General features: G+C 40.0%; 2 protein-coding genes across 2 annotated transcripts in view; one reads left to right on the plus strand and one right to left on the minus strand.

Moving 5' to 3' along the window:
- The window catches only part of LOC122119312 (uncharacterized protein C3orf20-like), an 84,369-nt gene extending 83,194 nt beyond the window's left edge, over positions 1–1,175 (minus strand). The window contains exon 1 of the mRNA XM_042693387.1: positions 1,028–1,175. The gene's annotated coding sequence lies outside the window, so the exon portion shown is untranslated. The remainder of the gene's footprint in view (positions 1–1,027) is intronic.
- Positions 541–26,671, plus strand: Metap2 (methionyl aminopeptidase 2). Its single transcript, XM_042693388.1, has 11 exons — positions 541–778; positions 2,556–2,660; positions 7,771–7,836; positions 10,406–10,508; positions 13,854–14,015; positions 15,089–15,270; positions 16,188–16,282; positions 18,241–18,337; positions 23,457–23,560; positions 24,312–24,427; positions 26,012–26,671. Exons 1-11 carry the CDS (start codon positions 628–630, stop codon positions 26,262–26,264), a joined length of 1,434 nt encoding a protein of 477 aa, XP_042549322.1. The 5' UTR covers positions 541–627; the 3' UTR covers positions 26,265–26,671.
- The last annotated feature ends 254 nt before the right edge of the window (positions 26,672–26,925 follow it).

The raw sequence follows: 26,925 nt of genomic DNA on the forward strand, positions 1-26,925 counted from the left end.
GGGCTTTCAAAACAACCAGGACTAGTGTCGGGCGCTAGAATTCCAGCTACTCAGGAGGCTGAGGTCTGAGGATGGAGGTTCGAAGGCAGTCAGGGCAGGAAAGTCTGTGAGATTATCTCCAATGAACCACCCAAAAAAGCCAGAAGGGGGGCAGTGGCTCCAGTGGTAGAGAGCTAGCCTTGAGCAAAAATGCTCAGGGGCAGCGTCCTGGAAAAACAGGAAGGTTGGCCTTCGCGGCTCCAGCAGGGCTGCTCGGGTCGGGCAGGCCCGACCCTTCTAGAATCAGGACAGCCACGGGCCAGTCCGGCTCCCGCGCGCGCTGCGCATCCTCTTCCACTCCGACTCACGGCCAGTTTTTGTTTTTCTTCTTCTTCTCCACGAAGGCCCGAGGCGTTAACCGGACTCACGACGGGACCCGCCCCTCTTACCTACCACAGCTCTACCCAGAGGCAGCCGCCGCGACTCCGGCTCTCCCGCCACCGGGGGTTTCCTCTAGTCCTCCGCCATCCCAGCATTCCCCGCGCCCAAGCCGCCCAGAGCAACTTCCGGTGTCGCTGGTGTAGGTGGGTGAAGAAGGAGCGGGGCCCTCGCCGCTCGCTCTCACTCCCTCGCGCGCTCTCGGGCAACATGGCGGGTGTGGAGGAGGCCGCGGCCTCCGGGAGCCACCTGAATGGTGACCTGGATCCCGACGACCGGGAAGAAGGAGCTTCCTCGACAGCGGAGGAGGCGGCCAAGAAAAAAAGACGGAAGAAGAAGAAGAGTAAAGGAGCTGCTGCAGGTGAGAGGGAAATCTCGAGTTTCTTCCGTCGCTGCCTGGAATGGCCGAACGCCTGGGCCGAGGCCCGGTTGCGGGGAGTGGAGGGAGGGCTGGGGCGGGGGGGGTGATGATGACAAGAGCCGGGGCATCCGGAGCTCGCGACCAAGATGGGTTCCCAGACCGGAGGAGGTGGGTGGCCGGGCCTGGGCGGAGAGGAGGAGCGGCGGCTTCGCCCCGCGGTGGGTTTGGGGGTGAGGGAGAGGATGGTACCTCAGTGTAGCACTCGGAGGTCGCGGAGCCGGCGCCCCTGGTGTTGCCACAACTCGGCTCCCACGCAGGCCACGGCACGGGCTTGAACCCCTGCACCGAGCGCCGCTCTACCATCTTCCGCGCCGTTCGGGCGCCTCCAAAATCCCGTTCTGACCGGTACTAGCGCCTCTCCGCGGGAACGGCTCGGGAGCTCGGATCGTTGAGGGTGGGGGTGGGGTGGACGGAGCTCTAGCCCGGGCGCGTGCTCCCGCCCCGCCCCCGCCCCCTCGTCCGGGTTTTCCTTGTGGATTGTTTTGTTTCGTGAGACGTTGTTTTGCATTCCCCCCCTCCTCCCGTGGTCATTGCGGGGATCAGACTTGGGGATCTGCGGAGGTGCCAGCGCGTCGGTGTCACGGAGAGGTAGTGGTGCCGGTGCGAATTTTCACCCGCCTAAGTCCCCACCCAGAGCATCCCTCAAGCTCCTAAGGTGTAAATTGTAGATGCCAACTCTCCGTGCAGAACGAGATATTCTGGGGCCGGCAGTGGAAACTGGGTGTCATCAGGGAAGGGAAAGCAGCTGGATGGTTTTATAACCTGGAGTGTCTTCTTTTGACCTCACGATTTGTTTCTCCAAGCTCTTTTTATTAGTTGTTGCTTGTTTTTTAGTTACTTTTACCCCGTGTCTGATGAAAGTCAGCTGCGGAGGGGGGTGGGGGTGTGTGTGTGATGGAAAATGAGCGGAAAAACTTTATCCTGAGATTTTGATTAGAGAAAGAGGGCGAGTTTTAGCTTTTCTGGGTCTCTTTCAGAAAAATTAGAATCCTAAGACACATGTGGTGTGGTGGCTGATTGTGTCTTGCTTTCTAATGAAATCCACACTCTGCAGTTTGCCCCTGAAGGTGTGCAGCAAGCTAGATCCTAATGTTTTTTTTCCAATGGTTGTATTTCTCAATGTAAATCCTCTTTAGTAACCAGAATGCCACTTCATTGTGTGCCCTGGGTATTCTTTATTTCTACAAATATTGCTCCTATAGCTAGGCTATTACCATTTGCAGAGTATGGTCCTGGTCTTGTATTTAGAAGTTTAAGACTTTGTATTTTACTAGTGGACTATCTTTTCCTATATAATTTGATTTTGCCTAGCCCAGAATAACTGCTTTTTGAAGAAATATTCCAAATGAATCCTCCTCTTCCTATATATAGTCTTCTGCATTTATTGTCTGTCTTTAGATTTATCTAGCAATTAAAATATTTACTATAGTTAATTACTAAGTTTAAAAGTTGAACTACTCAATAGGGTCTAGCTCACATTTTTAATTTATTCTGTAGCTACTAGCATGTGTAATGAATATTTTGTTGAATGAAATTAATGAGCGGACATTGCTACTAGGATTTGAAATTTTTTTTTCACCTAACATTATTCACAGTAATGCTTACTTTTGTTTTCTGAGGACTTTGCAAGAAAAGATTTGTGAATATTCTGAAATCATTACAACATAATCAAGTGTAATAATTTTATTTGACTTAAGCCATTTTATTCAATCAACAGGGCAACAGGAACCTGACAAAGAATTAGGAACCACAGTGGACGAGGTAACAAGACAATTGGAGGGACAAGCATTGGAAGAGAAGGAGAAAGATGATGATGATGAAGGTATATGGTTAATTAGAACTTAGTGATTAGATAAGATAGAAAATTTGACTTTTTTTTTGGGGGGGGGGGGTCCGGTCGTGGGGCCTGAACTCTGGGTCTGGGCGCTGTCCCTCAGCTCTTCAGCTCAAGGCTAGCGCTCTACGACTTGAGCCACAGCGCCACTTCCGGCTTTTTTCTTTTTGCTTATGTGGTGCTGAGGAATTGAACCCAAGGCCTCAGGCATGCAAGGCAAGCGCTCTACCACTGAGCCATCTTCCCAGCCCAAATTTGACATTCTTTAGACAAAAATTTGTCCATACACACTATTCTCTTGACATTTCATTTGTTAAGTTTTGTTAATATCACAGATAAGGAAAAGATAGCTATTAGCAACTCCGTAAGTGGAGTATGTTTAATAGCTCTTAGATAATAGAGATCTCAACTTGAGCTGTCCCTATTTTTCTGTTCATGACCCAGAGTTCAGATCTCAGTACTAGGAGAAAAAAAGTACTTGGCTTTTAAAACTATTGGCGAAGCTGGGATTTGTGGATTTAAGCAGGAAAGTCTGTGAAATTCTCACCACCTATTAACCACCCAAAAAAGCTAGTATTGGATCTGTGGCTCAAATGGTATTGTGCTAGCCCTGAGCACAAAAGATCAGGGACAGCAGCCAAGCCCTGAGTTCAAGCCCCAGGATCAGCACCAAAAACCCTCCACAAAACTTTAACCACATACTGGGTAAATACATAAAAAATAAAACTGAGGAGGTTGTTGATTTAGTAGTATTGAACAGCTCCTATGTAAATATGTTCTATCATTGGATACTTTTATGCGTATCTTGTTTTATAGATTAAAAATGATGACTATGTGAGTTGCCTAAGGTGACACAGCAAATACATATTTTTAAGTAAAACCATAATTTAAAACCTAGCACTTGATCCTAAGTCTGTCCTTTTTTTTTTTTCTTCTGTATATTCAAGCTATCTCTCTTTGTTCTCCAAGGAGCATATTGGAATGTTTCTGAGTCCTTAGGAATTCTGTAACCCTTACTTCTTTAGATACTATAAGATTTTTTTAAGGGGCTGGGAAGGTGGCTCAGTGGTAGAGTGATTGCCTTGCATGAATGAGGCCCTGGGTTCGATTCCTTAGCACCACATAAGCAGAAAAAGCCAGAAGTGGCGCTGTGGCTCAAGTAGTAGAGTGCTAGCCTTGAGCTGAAGAGCTGAGGGACAGCACCTCCGCCCAGAGTTCAGGCCCATGACTGACACACAAAAAAAAAAAAAGATTTTTTTTTAAGACAGCAACTTCTATAATTTTCCATATTGATGTGCAGATGGTAAAATGAGGGGAAATTACATAGGAAACTTGTTGTTCTACAACCTGTTCTGGCACAGGAGGAAAGGGGCTTTTCTCTTTGAATTTGCAGCTATGTACTGCCAGAACTGATTGTTCTACCTTAAGCATTATTAACCTAGGGTTATATTTTTCAACATTTGCAAGGACTGTCTAGAGTAGTTGTTTTTGTTGGTCAGGGGGCTTGAACTCTGGGCCTAGGTGCTGTCCCTCAGCTCTTAAGCTCAAGGCTAGCACTCTACTACTTAAGTGACAGTGACACTTGTGATTTTCTGGTGGTTGATTGGAGCTAAAAGTCTCAAGGACTTTCCTGCCTAGACTGACTTTAAACTGCTATCCTCAGATCTCAGCTTCATTAGTAGGAAGCCTAGGATTATAGGCATGAGTCACCGGCACCCAGCTATGAGTAGTTGTTTTTCCTTTAAAAAGATATATTCAGGGGCTAGGAAGGTGGCTCAGTGGTAGAGTACTTGCCTTGCATGCATGAGGCCCTCGGTTCAATTCTTCAGCACCACATAAACAGAAAAAGCCAGAAGTGGGGCTGAATCAAGTGGTAAATCGCTGATCTACAGCTGTAGAGCTGGGGGACAGCACCCAGGCCCAGAGTTCAGGTCCCACAACCGACCAAAAAAAAAAAAAAAAGATATATTCATTGCTCACAAGTCTTTAATCACACCTAGTCTCATTCTACCTTAATTTAGTCTTCGTGTTCTGAATTTTTGTTTGTTTGTTTTTGTTTTTTGTGGGGGATCCAGTCGTGGGGCCTGAACTCTGGGCCTGGTGCTGTCCCTCAGCTCTTCATTCAGCTCAAGGCTAGAGCGCTCTACCACTTGAGCCACAGTGCACTTCAGGCTTTTTTTTTTTCTGCTGAGGAATTGAACCCAAGGCCTCAAGCATGCAAGGCAAGCCTCTACCACTGAGCCACTTTGCCAGCCCTCTGAATATGTTTTGAAGAAAGGAATATATAAATTCAAGGTTGCATATTCACTGTGTATAGAATATCAGACACTGGTAATCTTGAAATGTACCTTTTTACATTTCACTTACAAATTTAGCTGAATCTCTTGATATGTCAAATTGGAAGTCTTCAGTATATTAAAGAAAATGTTAAGAATATTTCTCCAATATGAACTAATTACTTTTCTAGTTCATTTCAATACTCAGAATTAGTATGATCTGTTGTTATGAGTATTCTTAGAGGGGTTGGAAAATTAGTGTTTCAGTTTTTCTTCTCTAGGAAAACTGTTAGGGAGACAAAATAAAGGTGAAAATGTATTTTATATGTGTGTCATAATTAAATTTGGAGGTGGAATTTGGAGGAACACTCACTGACAGGAATAGGATTTGACTAAAACCAAACAGAAAAGACCATTTTAAATCAGATGGTACTCAGAGTTTTTTGAAGCATAATGAACAGTACGAACTGGCCATTTGAGAGGATCCATTGAGAATCCTAAAAAAAGAATACATATAGAAAAGGCAAGGAGATGGTTTGGAAGATTCCTTGGCAATAGTCCAGGCATGCAGTAATGAAACTGATAATAACAGAAATGAAAGGGTCTAATGCATGGATGGAAAAATCTACATTTTTCCTATCAAGGGCCACTTGGACATTTATCGCATTCTTTTACAGGCCATGCAGAATTATCAAATACAATCAGATAGGGCTGGGGGCAACCAGTGAGCAGAATATGTATGATTTTTGTGAACTGTATATCCTGAAGGGTACAGGGAACTGGCCCCCCTGGTCTAGTCCAGCAGCGATGGAAACTTTCTATCTGGGGAGCAGGAAGAGCCATTAGTGAATTATAGGCATTTGAATTTGGGTAGCAGGATGTTGGTGCTGTTGACTGAGGTAATGAAGGTAGGAAATGGGCTAGTTTAGATATTGAAGGAGAGAGGGATTATAGTCAAGGGAGAAGATACTGAGTGCAAAAAGTTGACTGAGTATCTGGCAGCGTGACTGGATATTTCTTTGAGGCAGAATTTTGCTGGGGAGAAAGGTTGGCTTTCAACCTGAGGTCTATCTGTGCCTCCTCAAGCGCAATAATTTTACATATTCCATGTAGTATTAAGACATATGAATGAGATATATTTAAAAATTGCTCATGTAAGGCAGGAGCCAGTGGCTCTTACCTGTAATCCCAGCTCCCAGAAAACTGAGATCTGAGGATAACAGTTTGAAGCCAGTCCAGATAGGAGAAAGTCTGTGATACTCTTATCTCCAGTTAACCAGGAAAAAGCCAGAAGTTGAGCTATGGCTCAGTGGTAGAGCACTAGCCTTGAGCAAAAACATCTCAGGAACAGTGCCCAGCCCTATAATCAGCACCACACACAATGAATATGTTAGTAGAAAGTTAATATTCTCTGCTCCTCTTTTGTTGTGTGTGGTGGTTATGTATGTGTGAATACTGGAGCTTGAACTCTGGGCTTCAGCTGGCATTTCACTTAAGTCACACCTCCAATTTTTGGTTATTAATCAGAGATAAGAATCTCAAGCCCACCCGGCTCCTGTGGCTCACTCCTGTAATCCTAGCTACTCAGGAGGCTGAGATATGAGGATCTTGGTTCAAAGCCAGCTCGGGCAGGAAAGTCCGTGACACTCTTTCTTCAGTAAACCACCAGAGAACCCAAAGTGGCGCTGAGACAAGATTTTGCTCTCTATGTAGGATGGCCTTGAGTAGCCTCAACTTGCCATCCTCCTGTTTCTATATGCTGAGGTTTCAAGGTTGTACTACCTCACAAAGTAAAACAATCAACTTCTAATAGGGATAGTATCTTATTAATCCATGTTTCATAGCAATGTGATTTGTGGGTAGATTTGGGTACCACAACATAGTTCTCAACTCTGGTTTTTGGGGCATCAGGCTCTTTGTTGTTTTTTGTCTATCCTTCCTCCTTTACTTCACTTTTCCTTCTCTCTGTTTCATAGCCCATGCTAGCCTTTCTCACAATTCTTCTTTCTCATCCTAAGTTCTGGGATTGTAGGCTTACGCTACCATATCCAACTCAGCTTTTACTTGCCTTTTTTTTTGTTTTAATATTTACTTTTTATTTTTAACTTCAAGTGGAAAAAAAACTTTTTTTCCAGATTTTTTATTGTGATTAACTGGTTACATAATTTCTCAAATTTAACAGTATTGTGGGATATTGACGCTTAGTTGAAGTCACAAACACATTCTAACTTTCATGGAGCAAATTGTCTAGCATGGTCTATAACATTTATGAGTTCTATTAGCTTTGCAATAGTTATTTCTTCGACATTGGCCTTTTGTAATTGTCTTAACTGCAAAGCCTTTGTAAACCTTATTTTGGATAAATTCACAGTAAATTCCTGTTGATACTGAATAGAAGAGTTAATATAATACTTTTAAAAATTGCTTTTGAGGCCAGGCACTGGTTTATACCTCAAGAGACTTGAGAACTGAGGATTGCAGTTGGAAGCCAGCTCAGGCAGGAAAGCTCATGAGATTCTTAGCTCCTATTAACCACCAAAAGCCAGAGTGGTAAAGTACTAGCCATGAGCAAAAAAAGCACAGGGATAGCATCTACACCCTGCCTTCAAGCCCCAGGACCAGCACAAAAAAAAAAATTAAAAATTGCTTTTGATTATACAAGTCAAACTGACATGTAAAGCTGCAACATAGAAAAATTTTTATGAGTATTGTGTGAACCTTATGAAATGCTGTTTAAAAGTATGTGCACACATCTCCTTGTGCTTGTTTTATTTCTTTATTGGGTAGTTAAACAGATGTGTATTTGTAATTATTTTCCTTAGATGGAGATGGTGATGGAGATGGAGCAACTGGAAAGAAGAAGAAAAAGAAGAAGAAGAAGAGAGGACGTTAGTATCTTGTTTTTAATCTTATTTGATGAAGTCGTGATTGTAAGCCTACAGGTTTAAAGATTTCATTAGAAGGGGCTGGGAAGGTGGCTCAGTGGTAGAGCACTTGCCTTGCATGCCTGAGGCCCTGGGTTCGATTCTTCAGCACCACATAAGCAAAAAGAAAAAAGCCGGAAGTGCACTGTGGCTCAAGTGGTAGAGCGCTAGCCCTGAGCTGAAGAGCTGAGGGACAGCGCCCAGGCCCAGAGTTCAGGCCCCATGACCAGACCCAAAAAAAAAAAGATTTCATTAGAAATGTTTAAGGGGCTGGGAAGGTGTTCAGTGGTAGAGTGCTTGCCTTGCATGCATGAGGCCCTAGGTTCGATTCCTCAGCACCACATAAGTAGAAAGAGCTGGAAGTGGCACTGTTGCTCAAGAGGTAGAGTGCTAGCCTTGAGCTGAAGAGCTGAGGGACAGCACCCAGGTCCAGAGTTGAGACCCCACGACCAACCCAAAAAAAAAAAAAAAAAGTTTAAGATTCTAATATCTGTCAGGGAAGTAGATGTAAGAGTTTGAATTACTGGAACTAATTATATAATGCTTTGGTTTAACAATCTTGTATTTCCTATAGGTATTAGCTAAGAAGGGTTTTTGTGAGTTGGTTTCATTTAATCACAAGTTCGGGATGAATTCTTTAAAGTTTTATAATTTTTTTTAACCTTGGTCATGGGGCTTGACCTTAGGGCCTGGGCACTGTCGCTGAGCTTTTTCACTCAAAGCTAGTGCTCTACCACTTTGAGCCATAGCAACACTTCCTCAGTCTCCTGAGTCACTAGGATTGCAGGCATGAGCCACTGGCAGCTGGCTAAGGTTTTAGAGTTTATTTATTTATTTTAATTTTTAATTCTTTATTTTTTTATTGTGAAAATACCATACAGAGCAGAGGGGTTAAAATTACATGGGCAGGCTGGGATGTAGCTCAGTGGCAAAGCGCTTGCCTAGCAAGTGCAACGTCCTGGGTTCGATCCCCAGTACCAAAAAAGAAAAGACAAAAAAAAAATACAGTTAAAATTACATGGGCAAGGTACATGAGTACAAATTTTAGAATTTAAACCTTGCATGATTCAAATAATTCTACAAGGGGTAGCTGAAGCAGTCTCACTTGTAGTAATAGAGTAAGTTGTATCCTATATATCAGCCATCTTTGAAATTAAGATTTCTGTTAGCTCTTTAATGAAGAGTTATATTTTCTTAAAATTTACAGCTGGTGAAGTTTCATTAGTAACTTTTAAGTTGTACTATTTCAACTATGTATAAAGTATGGTTCTGTTTGTATTGTCTTTTTGTAGATGCATAACCAAGTGGGTTCAGGGGCCTGGAAATATAACAGGGTGACTAAGGAGATTGGGTGGTGTTAGGAAATAAAGATTTGGTTGAGTCTGGGAGCCCTAGGCTAGTGCCTGTAATCCTAGCTATTCAGGAAGCTGAGATAGGAGGATCATGGTTCAAAGCCAGCCTGGGCGGAAAGTCTGTGATATCTCCAATAAACTACCAGAGAACGGGAAGTGGCTCTAGGCTCAAGTGGTAGAGCACTAGCCTTGAGCTAAAGAGCTGAGGGACAGAGTGCAGGCCTAGAGTTCGAGCCCCATAACCAACCAAAGAGTTAAAAGATTGGGTTGAAAATTCAGAACATGTTAGATGTAATAATCTTGGATGCCCTTTGGGCTTTTAGAGATTAACATTATTAACATTTAAAATCTAGTTGAAATCTTGCATACTAAATTTTGTGAATCAGAATTTTGAGGGATGCCTTCCATTTTTATCTCTTGAGAGGAGTACTTGGTTAGTTTTTTATTCATTTATTTTATTTTATGACCCTCCGATCTCAGCCTCCTGAGTAGCTGGGATTATTGGTGCTTTGATTTTATTTATTTATTTATTTATTTTTTAATTTAATTTTATTTTATTTATGAACATACTGTACAGAGGGGTTACAATTACATGGGCAGGATAATGCGTACATTTCTTACCAAGCGTTGCAGCCTCCTCCTTTGGTTTACCCTTCACATCCCTTTCCAGCCTCCCCCTTCCCCCCCAATCCCAATCCTCCCCCCCCCCCCCCCCCCCCCCACCGACGTTGTAAAGCTCGTTTTGGACATGACAACTTGTACTTCTCATTGTTGCAGCAGGTCCACCTGTATCCTTAAACAACTGATTTTTCCCCATCTCCTCCATAAGTTATACTGACATCAAATATAGTGAAAGCAGGGGTTATACTGTGGGGGAGGGACATACAAAGCAACAAATAGATAATCTTATAAATGCGTTAGAAACACATGCATGAAAGAAAAAACCATTAAAATACATATCTAAGGGTTCATTTTCCTGACATCACATTATCTGACCTTTTCCGCTTGACTCATACTGGTGCTTTGATTTTAATGTTAACTAGAGGTTTACATTTAAACCATGGAAGTTAAAAAAAGCACAAGAACTATAATAACTATTATACTAAGAAGGATGAAATAACTGCTTAGTTGTTGTTTTTTTTTTAACAGCAGGAATTAATGCTTTGTTACTACCTTAACAGCAAAAGTTCAAACAGACCCTCCCTCCGTTCCAATATGTGACCTATATCCTAATGGTGTGTTTCCCAAAGGACAAGAATGCGAATATCCACCCACACAAGATGGGTAAGGATCATAACTTTCATTATCACTTTTGAGAGTTGTACCTTAGCAGTATAGCAGATTTAATTTTGCCTTACTATTGAAAATCTATGACTTTATTCACAGGAACAAAGAAAATAGAAGCCCTCTTATCCAAAGTAATTCGGACCTGTAGGAAGTTGACTAAAAAAACAAAGTAACTACTAAAAAATTAAATATTTATGAAGACTAAATTAAATTTTTCACCCCAAAATTTTAGTGTGATTTGCATTAGATTCTACTTTTTCCTTCCATTAGTTATTCATAAATGCATTATCTATCATTTTCATTTTGGGTTTCTGTGAAGAACAAGTCAAGTTTATACTAAGGTTGGTGCCTTATCTTTTTCCCTGAAAACATTTACTAATCTTACGTGTGTGTGTGTGTGTGTGTGTGTGTGTGTGTGTGTGTGTGTGTGTGTATGAGAGAGAGAGAGAGAGAGAGAGAACGCCCCTGTGCACATGCATGTGCAAGCACTCTGAACAGTACTGGGGCTTGAATTCAGGACTTTTTGCTAGTTAACTGGAGGTAAGAGTCTCTTCCCTAGTCTCTTCTGCCTTGGCTAGCTTTGAACTTCAATTCTCTGATCTCAGTCTCCTAAGTAGGTAGAATTACAGGTATGAGCCTCTAGTACCTAGCTGTCTACACTTAATTTGACATAAGTACTTTGATGATTTGTTTATTCAAGTTTTCCAGAGGCATTAGTATTAATATGTTATTAACTTATACAATTACAGCAAGTACAGATGACTTAAACTGATTTAGGTACAAAGTAATTTATACATAGAAGTGTTCTGTAAGAGTACATATTAACTGGTCAGCAGAACTTCACAGTGGCATGTGGATTGATGAAGCATGGGAACTGGAACCCAGCAGATAATTTGATATCTAGTTTTGTTTATTTGTTTTTTTGTCGGTCGTGGGTTGAACTCTGGGCTTAGGCGCTATCCCTCAGCTCTTCAGCACGAGGCGAGTGCTCTACCGCTTGAGCCACAGTGCCACTTCTGGTTTTGTAGTGGTTTATTGGAGATAAGAGTCTCACGGACTTTCCTGCCCAGACTGGCTTTGAACCATGATCCTCTGATCTCAACCTTCTGAGTAGCTGGGATTATAGGCATGAGCCACCGGTGCCCGGCTTGATACCTAGTTTTAACACTTAATTTTCTTTGTGACTTGGGCTTCATTTCTTCATTCATAAAATGGGCAGTTCATAGGCTTGTTGGAGGAGTGATATGTAAAACACCTGGACAAGTAACAGATGAATGTTGAATATTAAGTTAATGCTGTTATTAGTATCAGAATAGTAGACTGTCAGCCACAGATATTCATAGCAGCATGGACATTGACCAGTATTTTTTATGGAAGGAATTAGGAACATCAGTCGCCGAAGTAGTTGGTCAAGAAAGCTTCTACTGTAGTATTGTTTTATTGACTAATTCATTGACTTATTTTTCTTTGAGCATAGTGACTTTCATCTATAATCCTAGCTATTTGGAAAATAGGGATCAAGAGGGTTGTGATTTGAGGCCAGCTCAGGCAAAAAGTTAGTGAGACTGTCATCTCAAATGATAAGCTGGACATGGTTGCATACACCTATAATCCCTGATATATGGTAGACATAGGGGGATCAGGGTAAAAATACATGACTATCCAAAAAGTAACTCAAGGAAAACACTTGGGGTATGCGTCAAGTGGTAGAGCAAGTGCCTAGTAAATGTGAGGCCCTGAGTTCAAAGTTCAAATTCCAGTTGTTCCCTCTTCCCAACAAATAAGAGCTATTTCTCCCCCCTGCCCCCCCCCCCAAACTGGTATTGGGACTTGCACTTGCTACACAGGTGTTCTACTACTGGGCCATACCTCCAGCTCAGTGAACCATGTCTTTGAAAGGGAGATTACTTCCACTAGAGGTGGCTTTAAGTGGTAGGGTGTTTCTTCATAGGCTTGTGTTTTGAGGAAATGTATATGGACTTCCAGGTCAGGTCTTTAGGGTTGGCCCACTGGATCATGCTTACAAAAAACTGCACGGACAGTTTTTCCTTGACATTCCTTATGCAATAGTGTGACAACCATTTACGTACCACTTGCATTATATTAGGTATTTAAAGTATAGATTATATATAGGAGGCTGTGCATAGGCTATATACAAATACAACACCATTTTATATCGGACTTGAGCATCCATAGATCTTACTTACCCCATGGTAAGGACACCTCTGTCCTATTCTGGAACCAGCCTTCCATACTGAGGACAGTTGTACTTAACCCTGTTGGCTAATTTTTGTGATATGCCTTTGGAGCCTTGTATATATTACTTACAATAGAAGGATGGCTTTTTCCTCCCCCACAAGATTTTTGGACATAGCCTGGTGCCTGTGGCTCACACCTGTAATCTTAGGTACTGAAGAGGCTGAGATCTGAGGAACAGGGTTCAAAGCCAGCTTGGGCAGAAAAGTCCATGTGACTCTTACTTTCTTTATTTTTTTGGGTCCGGTCGCGGGGCCTGAACTCTGGGCCTGGGCACTGTCCCTCACCTCTTCAGCTCAAGGCTAGCACTCTACCACTTGAGCCACAGCGCCACTTCCGGGTTTTTCTCTTTGCTTATGTGGTGCTGAGGAATTGAACCCAGGGCCTCATGCATTCAAGGCAAGCACTCTACAACTGAGCTACCTTCCCAGCCCCCATGTGACTCTTAACCACAAGAAAACCAGAAGTAGAGCTGTAGCTCAAGTGGTAGAGCACTATCCTTGAGCTGAAGAGTTGAGGGACAGTGCCCAGGCCCAGAGTTGAAGCCCACAACCGACAAAAATAAATAAAAATAAATTAAAAAAATACATATTTCTAGGACACTTCTGACTATGCTGATTCTCTTTTGGTGTGTTGATAGGATATTAGTGTACCTAAAAATCTTTTTTTTGTTGTTGTTGTTGTTGATTGTGGGGCTTGAACTCTGGGCCTGGGCACTAGCCCTGAGCTCTTCAGCTCAAGGCAAGCACTCTACCACTTGAGCCACAACTCCACTTCAGGTTTTCTGGTGGTTTATTGGGGGTAAGAGTCTCACAGACTCCTGACTTTCCTGCCTGGACAAGCTTTGGAACAGTGATTCTCAGATCTCAGACTCCTGAGTAGCTAGGATTATAGGCGTGAGCTACCAGCGTCTGGCTATAAAAATCTTTAAAAATGTAAAAGTATGTACTTTAGTACTTCAGAAACTTTGACACATAGAAACTGAATATTTGGTGTAATTTTCTTTGGCTTTTATATTTGTTATGCTGGGGTTTTTTTGTTTTTTTTTTTTTTTTATTGACTCATTCTGCTATGCCTATTGTAAAGGCGAACAGCTGCTTGGAGAACTACAAATGAAGAAAAGAAAGCATTAGACCAAGCTAGTGAAGAGATTTGGAATGATTTTCGAGAAGCTGCAGAAGCACATCGGCAAGTTAGAAAATACGTTATGAGCTGGATCAAGCCTGGGATGACAATGATAGAAATCTGGTAAACGGAATATATTTTTAAGACCATGCCTTTTTTTTTTAAATTTTAGTACTACATAATGTTTGGCTTTCTACTTCTTGGTTAATAAAACTTTTATATAATATGTTCTGAGTTCTTCAGAGTACCACTGCAATGAGGAAACATAAGAGATGCCCAGACATGCACCTTCTTTTGTGTGTTTGTTCACTCAGGTGTACTTACACTCATTACCTTGACATTCTGTCTGGAAATCCCTATTAAAAAAATTCAAACGGAATACCAGTGGCTCATGCCTGTAATCTTAGTTACTCAAGAGACTGAGATTTGAGAGTAGAGGTTCAAAGCCAGCTGAACAGAAAAGTCAATGAAACTCTTACCTCCAATTACCCACCTAAAAACACAGATGGAACTGTGGCTCAAAGTGGAAGAATGCTAGCTTTGAGCAAAAAAAATGCAAGGATGACAGTTCTCAGGCCTGAGTTCGAGCCCCAGGACTGAGAAATGCGTACATTCTTGAAGTGCCTAGGTATAAAAATAATAAACCAATAAAGTTGTTTTCCTGCAGAAATAATTGAAATAATCCTTGAAATAATTGGTACAAAGGTACCTCTGATTTAAATAGTTAAAATATACAGCATGAGCAAATATAATCATTTATATTGATTTGAAACTTTCATGTACATGAAGTTAAAAGTGGAATTTATTATCTTTTCTAGATAAGATATTTGCATAGCATCAGATTATATCCAGAAAGTGTTCAAATCACTTGTGTGTGGCAAATAAGGATTTTAGTAAGCATCCTGGATTTCCTGAGCTGTAAGAATATACAAATGGAGCTGGGTGCCAGTTGCTCATGCCAGTAATCCTAGCTACTCAGGACTGAGATCTGAGTTTTGCAGTTCAAAGCCAGCCTGGGTAGGAAAGTCTGTGAGACTCTTTATCTCCAATTAATCAGAGAAAAAGCTGGAAGTAGCACTGTAGCTCAAGTGGTAGAGCACTAGCCTTGAGCAGAGGGAGGCCAGAGACAGCACTTAAGTCCAAAAAACCCCCCATGATTATAAAAGTAAATATGTTTTGTTTTCTTTTTGTTTCAGTGAAAAATTGGAAGACTGTTCTCGTAAGCTAATAAAAGAAAATGGATTAAACGCAGGCTTGGCATTTCCTACTGGGTGTTCTCTCAATAATTGTGCTGCGCATTATACCCCTAATGCTGGTGACACTACTGTATTACAGTATGATGACATCTGTAAGATAGACTTTGGAACACATATAAGTGGTAAGTTTATAGAAGTAGTTCTGACCACTCTGCCCTGTCCCCAAGAAGGGTGCAGAAAATAACGCAATATTTATGTGTTGGATGAAGCTATAAATACTGCAATTCAGATTTTTTTCTTGCTTCTTAAATTTTTACTTATATTGAGGCAGATCTACTATAAGAATGAAATTGAGGTTTATTATCTTTATATCAGGATATGAGGAATATAGTCCTACACTTTTCATTCAAGTCATTATTTTAAGTTTATTAAATGTTTTTTATTTGTTTGCTTTTTACAATCATGTCAAATCCTAAACCCAAATGCATTTTTATCTCAGCAGACAAAGCAAATTTCGACTAAGTTCTTGTTTATTTTAAGGCTTTACTACATTGGATAAGTGGCACTGTTTGAGCCGATGGTCATATACATATTTTTCTCCCCTGCACTGCTATTCTATATTCCTGGTCTTTTCTTGCTTGTTTCTCTGCTTGCATAACTGCCTAGGTCTTAGGAGTAACAAATACCCCTGTAATGATATATTTCATTCTGAAATATTTAAATGGTTTCTACCTTTTTGCTCTCTGGGGACTTGGGATGCTGTTCTTCTTCATTCTATTTTGAATGCTTCCAGCATTCTCTTTTCCTTCAGCAAGGCTAATAATAATATACTAGCTGGGTGCTGGTAACTCATACCTGTAATCCTAGCTACTCAGGTGGTTGAGAAAAGTCCCCATGATACTCTGTATCTTTAATTAACCATTCAAAAACCAGAAGTGGTGCTGTAACTCAAAGGTATAGATAGCATGCTAGCCTTGAGCAAAAGAGCTCAGAGACAAGGACCTGAGTTCAAGCCCCACAATTAACAAATGAATAAATAAAATGCTATAATGTAGATAAGTTGATCAGTAAAACTCAAAGATTAACTTTTTTTTTTCAGGTAGGATTATTGACTGTGCTTTTACTGTCACTTTTAATCCCAAATATGATATGTTGTTAAAAGCTGTAAAAGATGCCACTAATACTGGAATAAAGGTATGTATGTGAATTGTTACATGCTATTTCATTGAACATACTTTGAATACTTATATATCCTGTTTCAAGGCCTGTGGGTAGTTAAGAGGAATTACCTAAGTTACTGCTTTTAGGGTCTTGGGTGGGTAATAGTAATATACTGCAGACTTTTTTGAAGGTTCAACTTTACTAGTACCTATTAAGACAGATGTTATTTATTTATTGCTTGTGGAATTGGCTGTGTTTGTCTTTATTTAGTTCATTTTTATTGTTAGTAGACTAGTTTTTAAAGTAATTTTAGGTTCACAGCAAACCTGAGTATGGACAACTTCCCACAATGTTTGCCCACACATATGAGTTCCTACACTGTTCACTTCCCAAACTCAGGTATTAAAATCATTGAACCAACATTTACTCATGGTAATCACCCAAAGTCCATAGTTTACTTTAGGGTTCACTTAGTTTTGTGCATTCAGTGAGTTTTGACAAATACAAAATGACACAATTATAATTTTATAATTATAAAATTATTATGCAGCCCAGATTCCCTCACATTTGTGTGTGAATGTGCATGCATGCTTGTGTCCGCATGCATATGCACACATATGCTAATGCTAAGTCTTGAACTCCAGGCCTTGGTGTTATACTTTAGCTTTTCTGCTCAAGATTGGTGTCCTGCCTTTTGAACCACAGCCTCGCTTCTGCCATTTTTTGGTCATTAGTTGGATTTTTTGGTCATTAGTTGGAGATAAGGAAGAGAGTCTCACACACTTTCTGCAGAGGCAAACTTTGAACACAGCCTCCTGAGTAGCTACAATTATAGGCATGAGACACTGGCACCTGGCCATTTGTCTTTTGAGTGGTATAATTGTCACAAAATTTAAGAACATAGAAACAACATTAAATACAACTGACAATAACACGAAACTGAAATACAGCTTTTCCATATCAACTGAGCTGCAGTTTGTTTTGAAATTTCTTTTGATTTAAAAAAAAATATTTATTTTTGACCATGCTTGGTGAAAACTTAGTAATTGGAAAAAGGTAGATTTCTCAACTCACCTGCTGTTTTCTTTGGTTTTGGTGTGTTTTTTTGTTTTTGTTTTTTTGAGATATTATTTGAACTCTGGCTTGAACTCAGACTCTTGATTGCTAGGCAAGCACTCTTATCACCTGAGCCATATCCTCAGCTCTTGTTTTGGTTTTGCTTATTTTTTGGGTAGGGTCTTTTGTTTTGAGGGTGGCTTCAGACTGTAATCTTTCTACCTAGGTGGCATTTGTATGGCTTGGATTACAGGCACACACCACCACGATTGATTTATTTGAAATGAGATCTCATTAATTTTTTGCTCAAGTTGCCCCCAGATTAGGATTCTCCAAATCTGCTCCTATGCTGTATTACATGAGCATGGTAACCTATGTAGTCACAGTACTTGGAAGACTGAGGCAAAAAGATTGCAAGTTCATTGATAGATTGGGCTATACAACCATACCCTGTCTCAAGAAAACACAATATTTATGATTGTGTTTGGTTTTCACAAGTTTTTGGTTTTCACAAGTTTTTCAATTTGTTCCCTAGTATTAGTTTCACTGTTGATTTCTTCATCTCATTTTGGTTATAGAAGATACCATGTTGTAAAACTTCATGAGACTTGTGTTCAATGTATATTCTATCCTGGAAAATGATGTGCACCTATACTCTGTATCCATAAGCTGTGCTGTTCGGTAGTATCTTTTGCATATTTCTACTTTGTTTAGTCCTTGTATGTATGTGTGTGTGCTGTGTACATGCCTGTGCAAGTACTCCTTGTGCATATTATTCTACCATCTTTCTAAAATTCTTCCTAAGTTTTTTGTACAGTTGTATTTATAATATACAAAGCAGTTTTCCTAGTTGTCCTTTATTTTAAATTTAAGAAAATAAGCCATGATAAAATTTTACACTTTGAAAAGCAAAGTATATATTGTTCTTTTTTTAGTGTGCTGGAATTGATGTTCGTCTATGTGATGTTGGTGAGGCCATCCAAGAAGTTATGGAATCCTATGAAGTAGAAATAGATGGGAAGACCTATCAAGGTTTGGTGAAATCAACTTCACAAAACTACTGTTGATTTCCTTGTTTTAGTCAGCTGCTCAGTTCATTGAATAATTACTGTAGTCATTACTTGAGAGCTATTACTAATATACTATGATGCTTGATAAGACATCTGGGCAACCCTAAGGTGGCCAGAATTTGAGTAAGTTTTCTTTTGTGTGTGTGGCTAGTCAAATCAGGATTCAGAAGCCAGAGGCCTTTTCCTTAGAGAGCAGTTGATTCTTTTAATTGAAGGGACCAGTGTGTCCCCTCAGTTTTCAGGTCTAGCTGGTGGTTCCCCAGCCATAGTTCACTTTTCTGATCTTCGCTTAATCCTTTTTGTAGACACATAATACATTTCTTAGAGAATAGTTCCTTTGATAAAATGTTATTACAGCCTTATTATAGACTTGCAAATAAAAACTATCTTGGTATCCTGTCCCTCACTTCTAGTAACTTCATGTTTTTGTGAAATTCACATGAGTAAAGTTGGCATTGTGTTCTTCTATTGCCATCTGTACACCGTTGGGGTTTTTGTTGGTGGTGTTTTTTGGCCTGGTGAAATACAATTCTTACAGTTCTTCCACTGAGATCTGACAGCGTCTGTTGTTGCTCATATTTATCTCACTTTGACTTCTGGCACCATCTTAACTTGTGTTGGCATACTGAGTGTAGATTCAGAATCAGTGATTTAATTAACTTTGGCATGACTACTCATCTGACCAACTCAGTGATACCTTCCATAACAGTCTTCTCCCATGTACCAATATTGAAAATTATCCCCAGTCTTAGAGGCAATTGCTAATCTTTTTCTGTTCATCCCTTTAATTTCCTTTTTTATGTATCAAAGTATTCTTGGGGCCTGGAGTTGGAGCTTGGTGGTAGAGTGTCTGCTTAGGAATCAAAGGTCGCAAAAACTAATTTGTGTTTTTAAAGATACTCTCATCTCTACAGTGTGCCAGGTTGCATTTCCTTTCCTCTGTCTTGTCACCATGACAATATCCACTGTTCCCTTTCATTTTATCTTCAACTTTCTTGCTGCTTTGATTTTCAGAAAATCTTCTCTTCTAGGTCTCTATTCCAGGGGTTATCAATGCAAGCCAAAATACTCTTTACCTACTCAAACTTGAATAGACATACTGTAGAGCAATTTAGAAACCATACTTTGAGGCCAGGCAGATTGACCTTAGAGAAATTCTGTAATCTTTTAAGTTCCAAAGTTACCTGAATAAGAGTTTGTGATTGGCTGGGCACTATTGGCTCATACCCATAATCCTAGCTATTCAAGAGGCTGAGATCTGAGGATTACTGTTCAAAGCCAGCTCAGGCAAGAAAGTCTGAGAGACTCCATTTGTAATAAATTACCAAAAAAGCCCGAAGTGGAACTGTCTCAAGTTATTAGAGTGCTAGCCTTGAGCAGGAGAAACTTAGAGACTGTGCCCAGGCCCTGTTCTTAAAAAATATCATGTTATTTGTTTTTGAGAAATATATATTACATGACAGTTTTTGAAATTTACCATGTATTCAACAATCTTTTTTTTTTTCAATTTTTTTATTGTGATTAAGTGGTTACATAATTTCCCAAATTTCACAGTATTGTGGGATAGTGATGCTTAGTTAAAGTCACAAACACATTCTAACTTTCTTGGAGCATATTGTCTATCATGGTCTATATCATTTATGAGTTCTATGAGCTTTGCGATAGTTATTTCTTCCACATTGGGTGATTTGTACATTTCTTTGTTTTGCGTAGCATCAGCTCTTCCTCTTTCCCACTTGTTCCCTCCCTCCCATCACTGCCATTGAGTTGCTTAGTTCATTTTGGTCAATGTCCAGTGCAGCTGATGGGTCCCACTGTTGTATGTTTTTCCCTGATTCCCTCTACTTCTGTGTCGTTGTCCTGGTTTGTATTCAACAATCTTAAATGTTCACTTCTCCCCTTTTTCCCCTAATTCTGAGATTGATGCCACAGATTATGATGCTTCACTTCTGTTCTCTAAGAAAGTTGCTTGATGTATATGATAACCAGATAGGATTAGCATCCCATAATTTTTGCCATGATTCAAAAAATTTTTTTCTGTCATTGGTCTTCAAAGAAGCGTTCTATTTTATTCACATTCATTGCCCTATCTCATTTGAAATACCACCTTATTACTCCTTTCTTCTATGTTCTTAGTAGCTCAGTGAAAAACCTGGAAGAAGCTGAGCGCTTTTGGTTCATACCTGTGATCCTAGCTACACAGGAGTCTTGAGATCTGAGGATTGTGGTTCAAAGTCAGCCTAGGCAAGATAGTCCATGAGACTCTTATCTCCAGTTAACCACCAGAAAACCAGAAGTGGAGCTATAGTTCAAAAATGCCAGCCTTGAACACAAAATATCAGCAACAACACGTAGTCCCTGAATTCAAGCCCCACAACCCTCAAAAAATAGACTGGAAGAGATGAAAGTTATTGTACTAGATAATCTCCTTTACATCTTCTCTAGGTTTGGCTTTTAATACTATCATGTGAAAATCTTATAAATATTCCTCTCAGGGGGTTAAAAGCGTAAGGATAAACCTACTTTTCCGTATTGCCTCTGCAAAATATTGTCTAATTCTTTTAAAAGTTTAGAAACAGAGCCAGGCTCTGGTGGCTCATGCCTGTAATCCTAGCTTCTCAGGAGGTTGAGATCTGAGGATTACAGTTCAAAGCCAGCCTGGGCAGGAAAGTCCATGAGATTATCTCCAATAAACTACCAGAAACCCGAAGTGGTACTGTAGCTCAAGTGGTAGAGCACTTGCTTTGAGCTGAAGAGCTGAGGGACAGCGCCTAGGCCCAGACCAAAAATAGAAAGTTTAGAAACAATTTTAGTCTTGTCTGTTTCTGTTAACACCTCAGACTTTTAATAACATGAGCTTTTCAGAGCACAATCTAACCCAGGAGAAAAAAGATTGAGAGACTAAATGCCTAGCTATTTTGAGGAATGTGGTACCGTACAATGAGCCTATTGACTTGAAGGTTCAAAACTGTAAATAGAGGTTAGTTCCCTCCGAATTCATTACATAGTAAATTTCAACAACAAATCTGCTTGAATGTGCCTGTAGATTGAGTTCCCTGAATTTGCTGAAATTATTAAAAATTCTAATATCTGTCAATAGATCCCAAGGTTGGAATTCTTTACACCTGCCATTAAGCTCCTCTAGCATTTTAGGTTCTATTATTCCATCATTCCTCTTTGGAAATGTTACTGTATTAATAAGGTTTTTTAGTTGGAACATAACAGAATTCAGATTGAGAGGATGAAGAAATGGGCTAAACTTTAAGGAGCAATTCCAAAAAAAACCACATAGCAGAATGAGGCCATAAAGTTAGTTTCATGTTCCTTAATCAGGAAATAAAGAATTGTAGCTAACTGTTAAATCTTTTGTCCTCAGGTTTAAAGTACAGTGTTAAAATATGTGTAAGCAAAAATGGATATCCCTATATTCTGTTTTTGTTTTTGGTATAGCTACATATTAGATGGTATAGCTAAGAAACTCTGAAGATAAAAATGTGATTGGCATGCTGGGAAGGGGGCTCAGTGGTAGAGCATTTGCCTTGCAAGCATGAGGCCCTGGGTTCGATTCCTCAGCACTATATAAGCAAAAAGCAAAAAGCCAGAAGTGGCTCTGTGGCTCAAATGGTAGAGCACTAGCCTTGAGCTGAAGAGCTGAGGGACAGCGTCCAGGCCCAGAGTTCAGGCCCCACGACCAGACAACCCCTCCCCCCCCCCCCCCCCCCCAAAATGTGATTGGCTTATGGGGTCAGCTTGCCAGATTTTGTAATAATTGCATCAAGATCTTAAAATTCAGCTTACTTAATGAAGGTTCTTTTAAGCATCTTGATAGTTACTTTTCTGTGCTGTCTCTAAATTTGTAATTTGTCATTATTTTCTAGTGTTTTTTTTTAATATTGCTATCTAAGTCTGCTCTAGAAGAAAAATATCTTCATACTGAGGATTCTAGAACTATAGAGTTTATTTATTTGTCTGTTGTGGGGCTTGACCTCTGGGCTTGGGCACTGTCCCTGAGCTCTTCAGCTCAGGGTAAATGCTCTACCATTGAACCTCAGTACCACTTTGGTTTTCTGGTGGTTTATTGGAGATGAGTCTCATGGACTTTCCTGTTCCGGTTGGCTTTTGAATAGTGATCCTCAGATCTCGGCCTCCTGAGTAGCTAGGATTACAAGCATGAGCCACCAGCACTTGGCTGATTTATTTTTTTGAACTATTAAAAGACTTACGGAGTATAACTGAAAAAGCACAAAGCCCATTCAACTTCTCAGTTGCCAAAGATGTGACCATATCTCTTTCAAGAATAATGTCTGTGTTACAGAAACCGCTCAATCCCATTGTCTTGGTTTATTTTGTGCTGTCATAAAAGAATACCTACAACTGAGTACTCTTATAATGAACAGAAATTCTCATAGGCTTGGACATCCAAGATCAAAGGGCTACCATCTAGTGAAGGCCTTGCTGTGTGTGTTACTTTGTGGCATCTTGTAAGGGCAAAGACACAGAACCAGCATGCATACAAAGTAGGCCTTCATTCATTCTTACAAGGAACCCACTCCTAGGATAATAGCATTAATTTATTCATGGAGTCAGTGCTTTCTTGACTTAACTCATTAGATTCCACCTCCCAGCACCATTGTATTGTGGATCAAATACATGTGTGGATCAACACAAGAGCTTTAGAGGACATATTCAAACAGAACTTGTACGACTTTCCAATTGCAGCAGCCTAACTCTAGTGAACCACTATTTTGACTACTAACGGATTTGCATTTGCTTCTCTTCACATCTTTGTCTAATATGTATCTCTAAACAGCTGTTTAGTTGTACTTAATTTTGAACTTTGTTTAGTGGAATTGCTGTATATAATTGTGCCTTTTTGCTCTTTTCATCATTACATTCCAGTTGTTACATGTATCCATAGCTTTGTTTTTATTGTTGAATAATGTTCCCATTGTAACTATCCCACAGTTTATTCTATAATTTTGTCACTGAGATTAGATTTTTTTATAACCATAATAAAGGCCAACAGTCTGTCTTTCTAGAGGTCCTGAGTAATGGGTATTTCCCTATTTCTACTATGACAGTGAAACCAATCCGTAACCTAAATGGACATTCAATTGGACCTTATAGAATACATGCTGGGAAAACCGTGCCCATTGTGAAAGGAGGGGAGGCAACAAGAATGGAGGTATGTAAGTTGTTAACAATTAAGGGTTTGGAGTTTTTATTTACCTGTAACTGGGATTAAACTCTGGGCCTTATATATGTGTTAGGAAAGTACTCTACCAATGAGCCACACCCCTAACCCAGCACTTCTGTGGATAGCATTTTCTTCCTTCTCCCAGCTTAAAGCTTATGATAATTTAGTATATTGAACATAATGGTACCATTTATACTTGCAGAACTTGGGCTGTGGGAAGATTGTTTATAGTCAAACCAGGGGTCAGTCAGCTGTAGAAACGGGTCGTCAAAGTATTGTTTATCCAGCATTTAGTATTTATTGACCATCATAGCTGCTAGTCTTATTTAGTAGATACTGGGATATAGAAATGAACAAAATTCCTTGCCATTTAAAGCCTACAATTCTGATAAGGGATATATATGCAGAAGGTCAAAGTGTGCTAAGTAAGGCAGAGAAAAGTTGAGTAAGGACCTCATCAAGGGGGAAATGAAAATGGTAATTGGAATCAAGCACTGGTAGCTCTTGTCTGTAATCCTAAACTACTCAGGAGGCTGAGATCTGAGGATTGAGGTTCCAAACCTTCCTGGGCAGAAAGGTCCATGAGACTTATCTGCAATTAACAACCAAAAAGCTGGAAGTAGAGCTGTGAGTACTAGCCTTGAGGGGAAAAGCATCCAAGACCCTGACCACTCACACACAAAAATCATTGCAATTACTCCTAAATTATTCTGTCACCTTGATCCTTATGTTTTTGAAGGAAGGAGAAGTGTATGCCATTGAAACCTTTGGTAGTACAGGAAAAGGTGTCGTTCATGATGATATGGAATGTTCACATTACATGAAAAATTTTGATGTTGGACATGTGCCAATAAGGTGAGGCTTGATAATTATGATTTGAGTATCTTTCCAATTAATAGCATATACATAATGTGATATATAAAGTGGTATATTAATAAGTGTAATTTTTTTTTTTTTTTTTTTTGTCGGTGGTGGGGCTTGAACTCTGGGCCTGGGCGCTGTCCTTGTGCTCTTCAGCTCAAGGCGAGTGCTCTGCCGCTTGAGCCACAGCACCACTTCTGGTTTTCTAGTAGTTTATTGGAAATAAGAGTCTCACGAACTTTCTTGCCTGGGCTGGCTTTGAACCGCAATCCTCAGATCTCAGCCTCCTGAGTAGCTAGGATTACAGGCATGAGCCACCGGCGCCCGGCTTAATAAGTGTACATTTTTTATGGCCTAATAAAACTGGATTTCAGCTGGGCCTCTGATTCTTATCTACTCAGCAGGCTGAGATCTGAGAATCTCAGTTTGAAGCCAGCCTGTATAGGAAAGTCTGAGACTCGTCTCCAACTAACACCCAGAAAACCAGAAGTGGCACTGTGGCTCAAAGTGGTAGAATGCTAGCCTTGAGCAATAAAGCTCAGGGACAGTGCCCAGACCCTGAGTTCAAGCCCCATTACTGACAACACCTGGATTTCAAGTCATCCCTTGCTGTATCACAGTTCATTTATTGCAGCTTCAGGGGTTTAAAAAATATTTTCTAAGCCGGGCACTGATGGCTCACACCTGTAATCCTAGCTACTCAGGAGGCTGAGATCTGAGGATCGCAGTTCAAAGCCAGCCCCGGCAGTAAAGTCCATGAGACTTGTATCTTCAATAAACCACTAAAAAACGAGTGGCGCTGTGCCTCAAGCGGTAGAGCGTTTGTCTTGAGCTGAAGAGTGCAAGGACAGTGCCCAAGCCCAGAGTTCAAGCTCCACCACTGTGACAAAAATAAAAAATAAAAAAATATTTTCTGTATCGTGGAGTTTTTGCTATAACTCAGGATTTTGCAGTATAAAGTATTTTTGCCTAGAAATTTTTAAATATAAAAACATAAAAAACATTAATATTAATGAGAATGGGAAAGGTTTATAAAGCCTTAAAATATAAATAACAAATATAATGCTGCTACTTTGCGGGTATTTATTCGTCACTGGGGTCTCTGGAATGCAACCCTGTGATAGGTGAGGGCTTTCTGTATTATAGTGAAAAGACTAGCCTGTTAAAAAATTCCATGTGGGTTGAAAACTTGGGCATGTATTTTCCTGCAAGTCTAGTTTTACATAATCATGTCAGTGATCATTGTGCTAGCATTCCTAGGATTTTAGTCTTAATATTTTCTTGTTGGAAGATTCCATATTTTAAATTTTATTTTTAATCTTTTATAGAGGATGAAATTTGAGCTTAAACCTCCTTTGCGTGTGGTCTTTGAGCTTGCTGTTTGACAGCAAGGCGATCTTAATCAGTTAATATCTATAACTGAGAGTCGGCTGTTATACATTCTTGCTTTTAATTATTTGAAAGAGCTACAGAAAATTTTGAGCTTTAATTACAAGTGAAGATACAGCTAAGGTTTAGTTTTTCATAGTGGGGGAAATGAATTGGTAACTTGCTATTAATCTCACTCTCTCCTCTTAGGCTTCCAAGAACAAAACACCTGTTAAATGTCATCAATGAAAACTTTGGCACCCTTGCCTTCTGTCGCAGATGGCTCGATCGCTTGGGAGAAAGTAAATACTTAATGGCTTTGAAGAATCTGTGTGACTTGGGCATTGTTGATCCATATCCACCATTATGTGACATTAAAGGATCATATACAGCACAGTTTGAACATACCATACTATTGCGTCCAACTTGTAAAGAAGTTGTCAGCAGAGGAGATGACTATTAAACTTAGTCCAAATCCACCTCAACACCTTTGTTTTCTAAGCTTTGTTGGAGTATCTTATACCAGAATTAATTCGCAACATGTTATCTGTTTTAACAGTGGACCTGTGTAATACTTCTATCCATATTTAAAGGAATTTGATCAAAGGCAAACAGTCTAATGTAATTAGCCAAGGAAAAGCTTTCAGGACTTTCAAATGTTAACTGTTTCCCCTGTCTAGGAAAGCTCAAATTAGTTAGAAATGATTTGTTTTAAACACCTACAACATGCTTTTTGGATATTTATATTGCCATATTCTTACTTGAATGCTTTGAATGACTACATCCAGTTTGCACCTCTGCCCTCTGGTATTGCTTTTTAACCTTCCTGGAATCCATTTTCTAAAAAAATAAAGACATTTTCAGATCTGAGAGCTACATTTCAATGTCTGTGGTTATAATTCTGAGCAGGAAGTAGCTAAACAATGTAGGGAAGTAGAGCCCTTTTAGCCAGACTGTCGACTTCTACACCAAGACTTCTGGCATGGTGGCTAAAATAATATGTGCATAAAGTACAATAATCTTTTTCCTTCAGACACAAATGTATAGCTTTTGGAATATTCTGTCTTCATAAACCACAGTTAGTACTTGCTTTTCTTTTTTTTCTGTCATTGAGATGATGTACT

The sequence above is a fragment of the Dipodomys spectabilis genome, unplaced genomic scaffold (assembly GCF_019054845.1).
Source record: "Dipodomys spectabilis isolate Male_0828 unplaced genomic scaffold, ASM1905484v1 ptg000163l, whole genome shotgun sequence".
NCBI classification, from domain to species: domain Eukaryota; kingdom Metazoa; phylum Chordata; class Mammalia; order Rodentia; family Heteromyidae; genus Dipodomys; species Dipodomys spectabilis.

What these genes read in the sequence shown, in the direction of transcription:
- Metap2 (XM_042693388.1), top strand. Translation starts at nt 628, where the DNA reads ATGGCGGGTGTGGAGGAGGCCGCGGCCTCCGGGAGCCACCTGAATGGT. An exon ending in GAGTAAAGGAGCTGCTGCAG is followed by an intron (nt 779 to 2,555) that starts GTGAGAGGGAAA and finishes TTCAATCAACAG; the next exon opens with GGCAACAGGAACCTGACAAA. An exon ending in GTTGGACATGTGCCAATAAG is followed by an intron (nt 24,428 to 26,011) that starts GTGAGGCTTGAT and finishes CTCTCCTCTTAG; the next exon opens with GCTTCCAAGAACAAAACACC.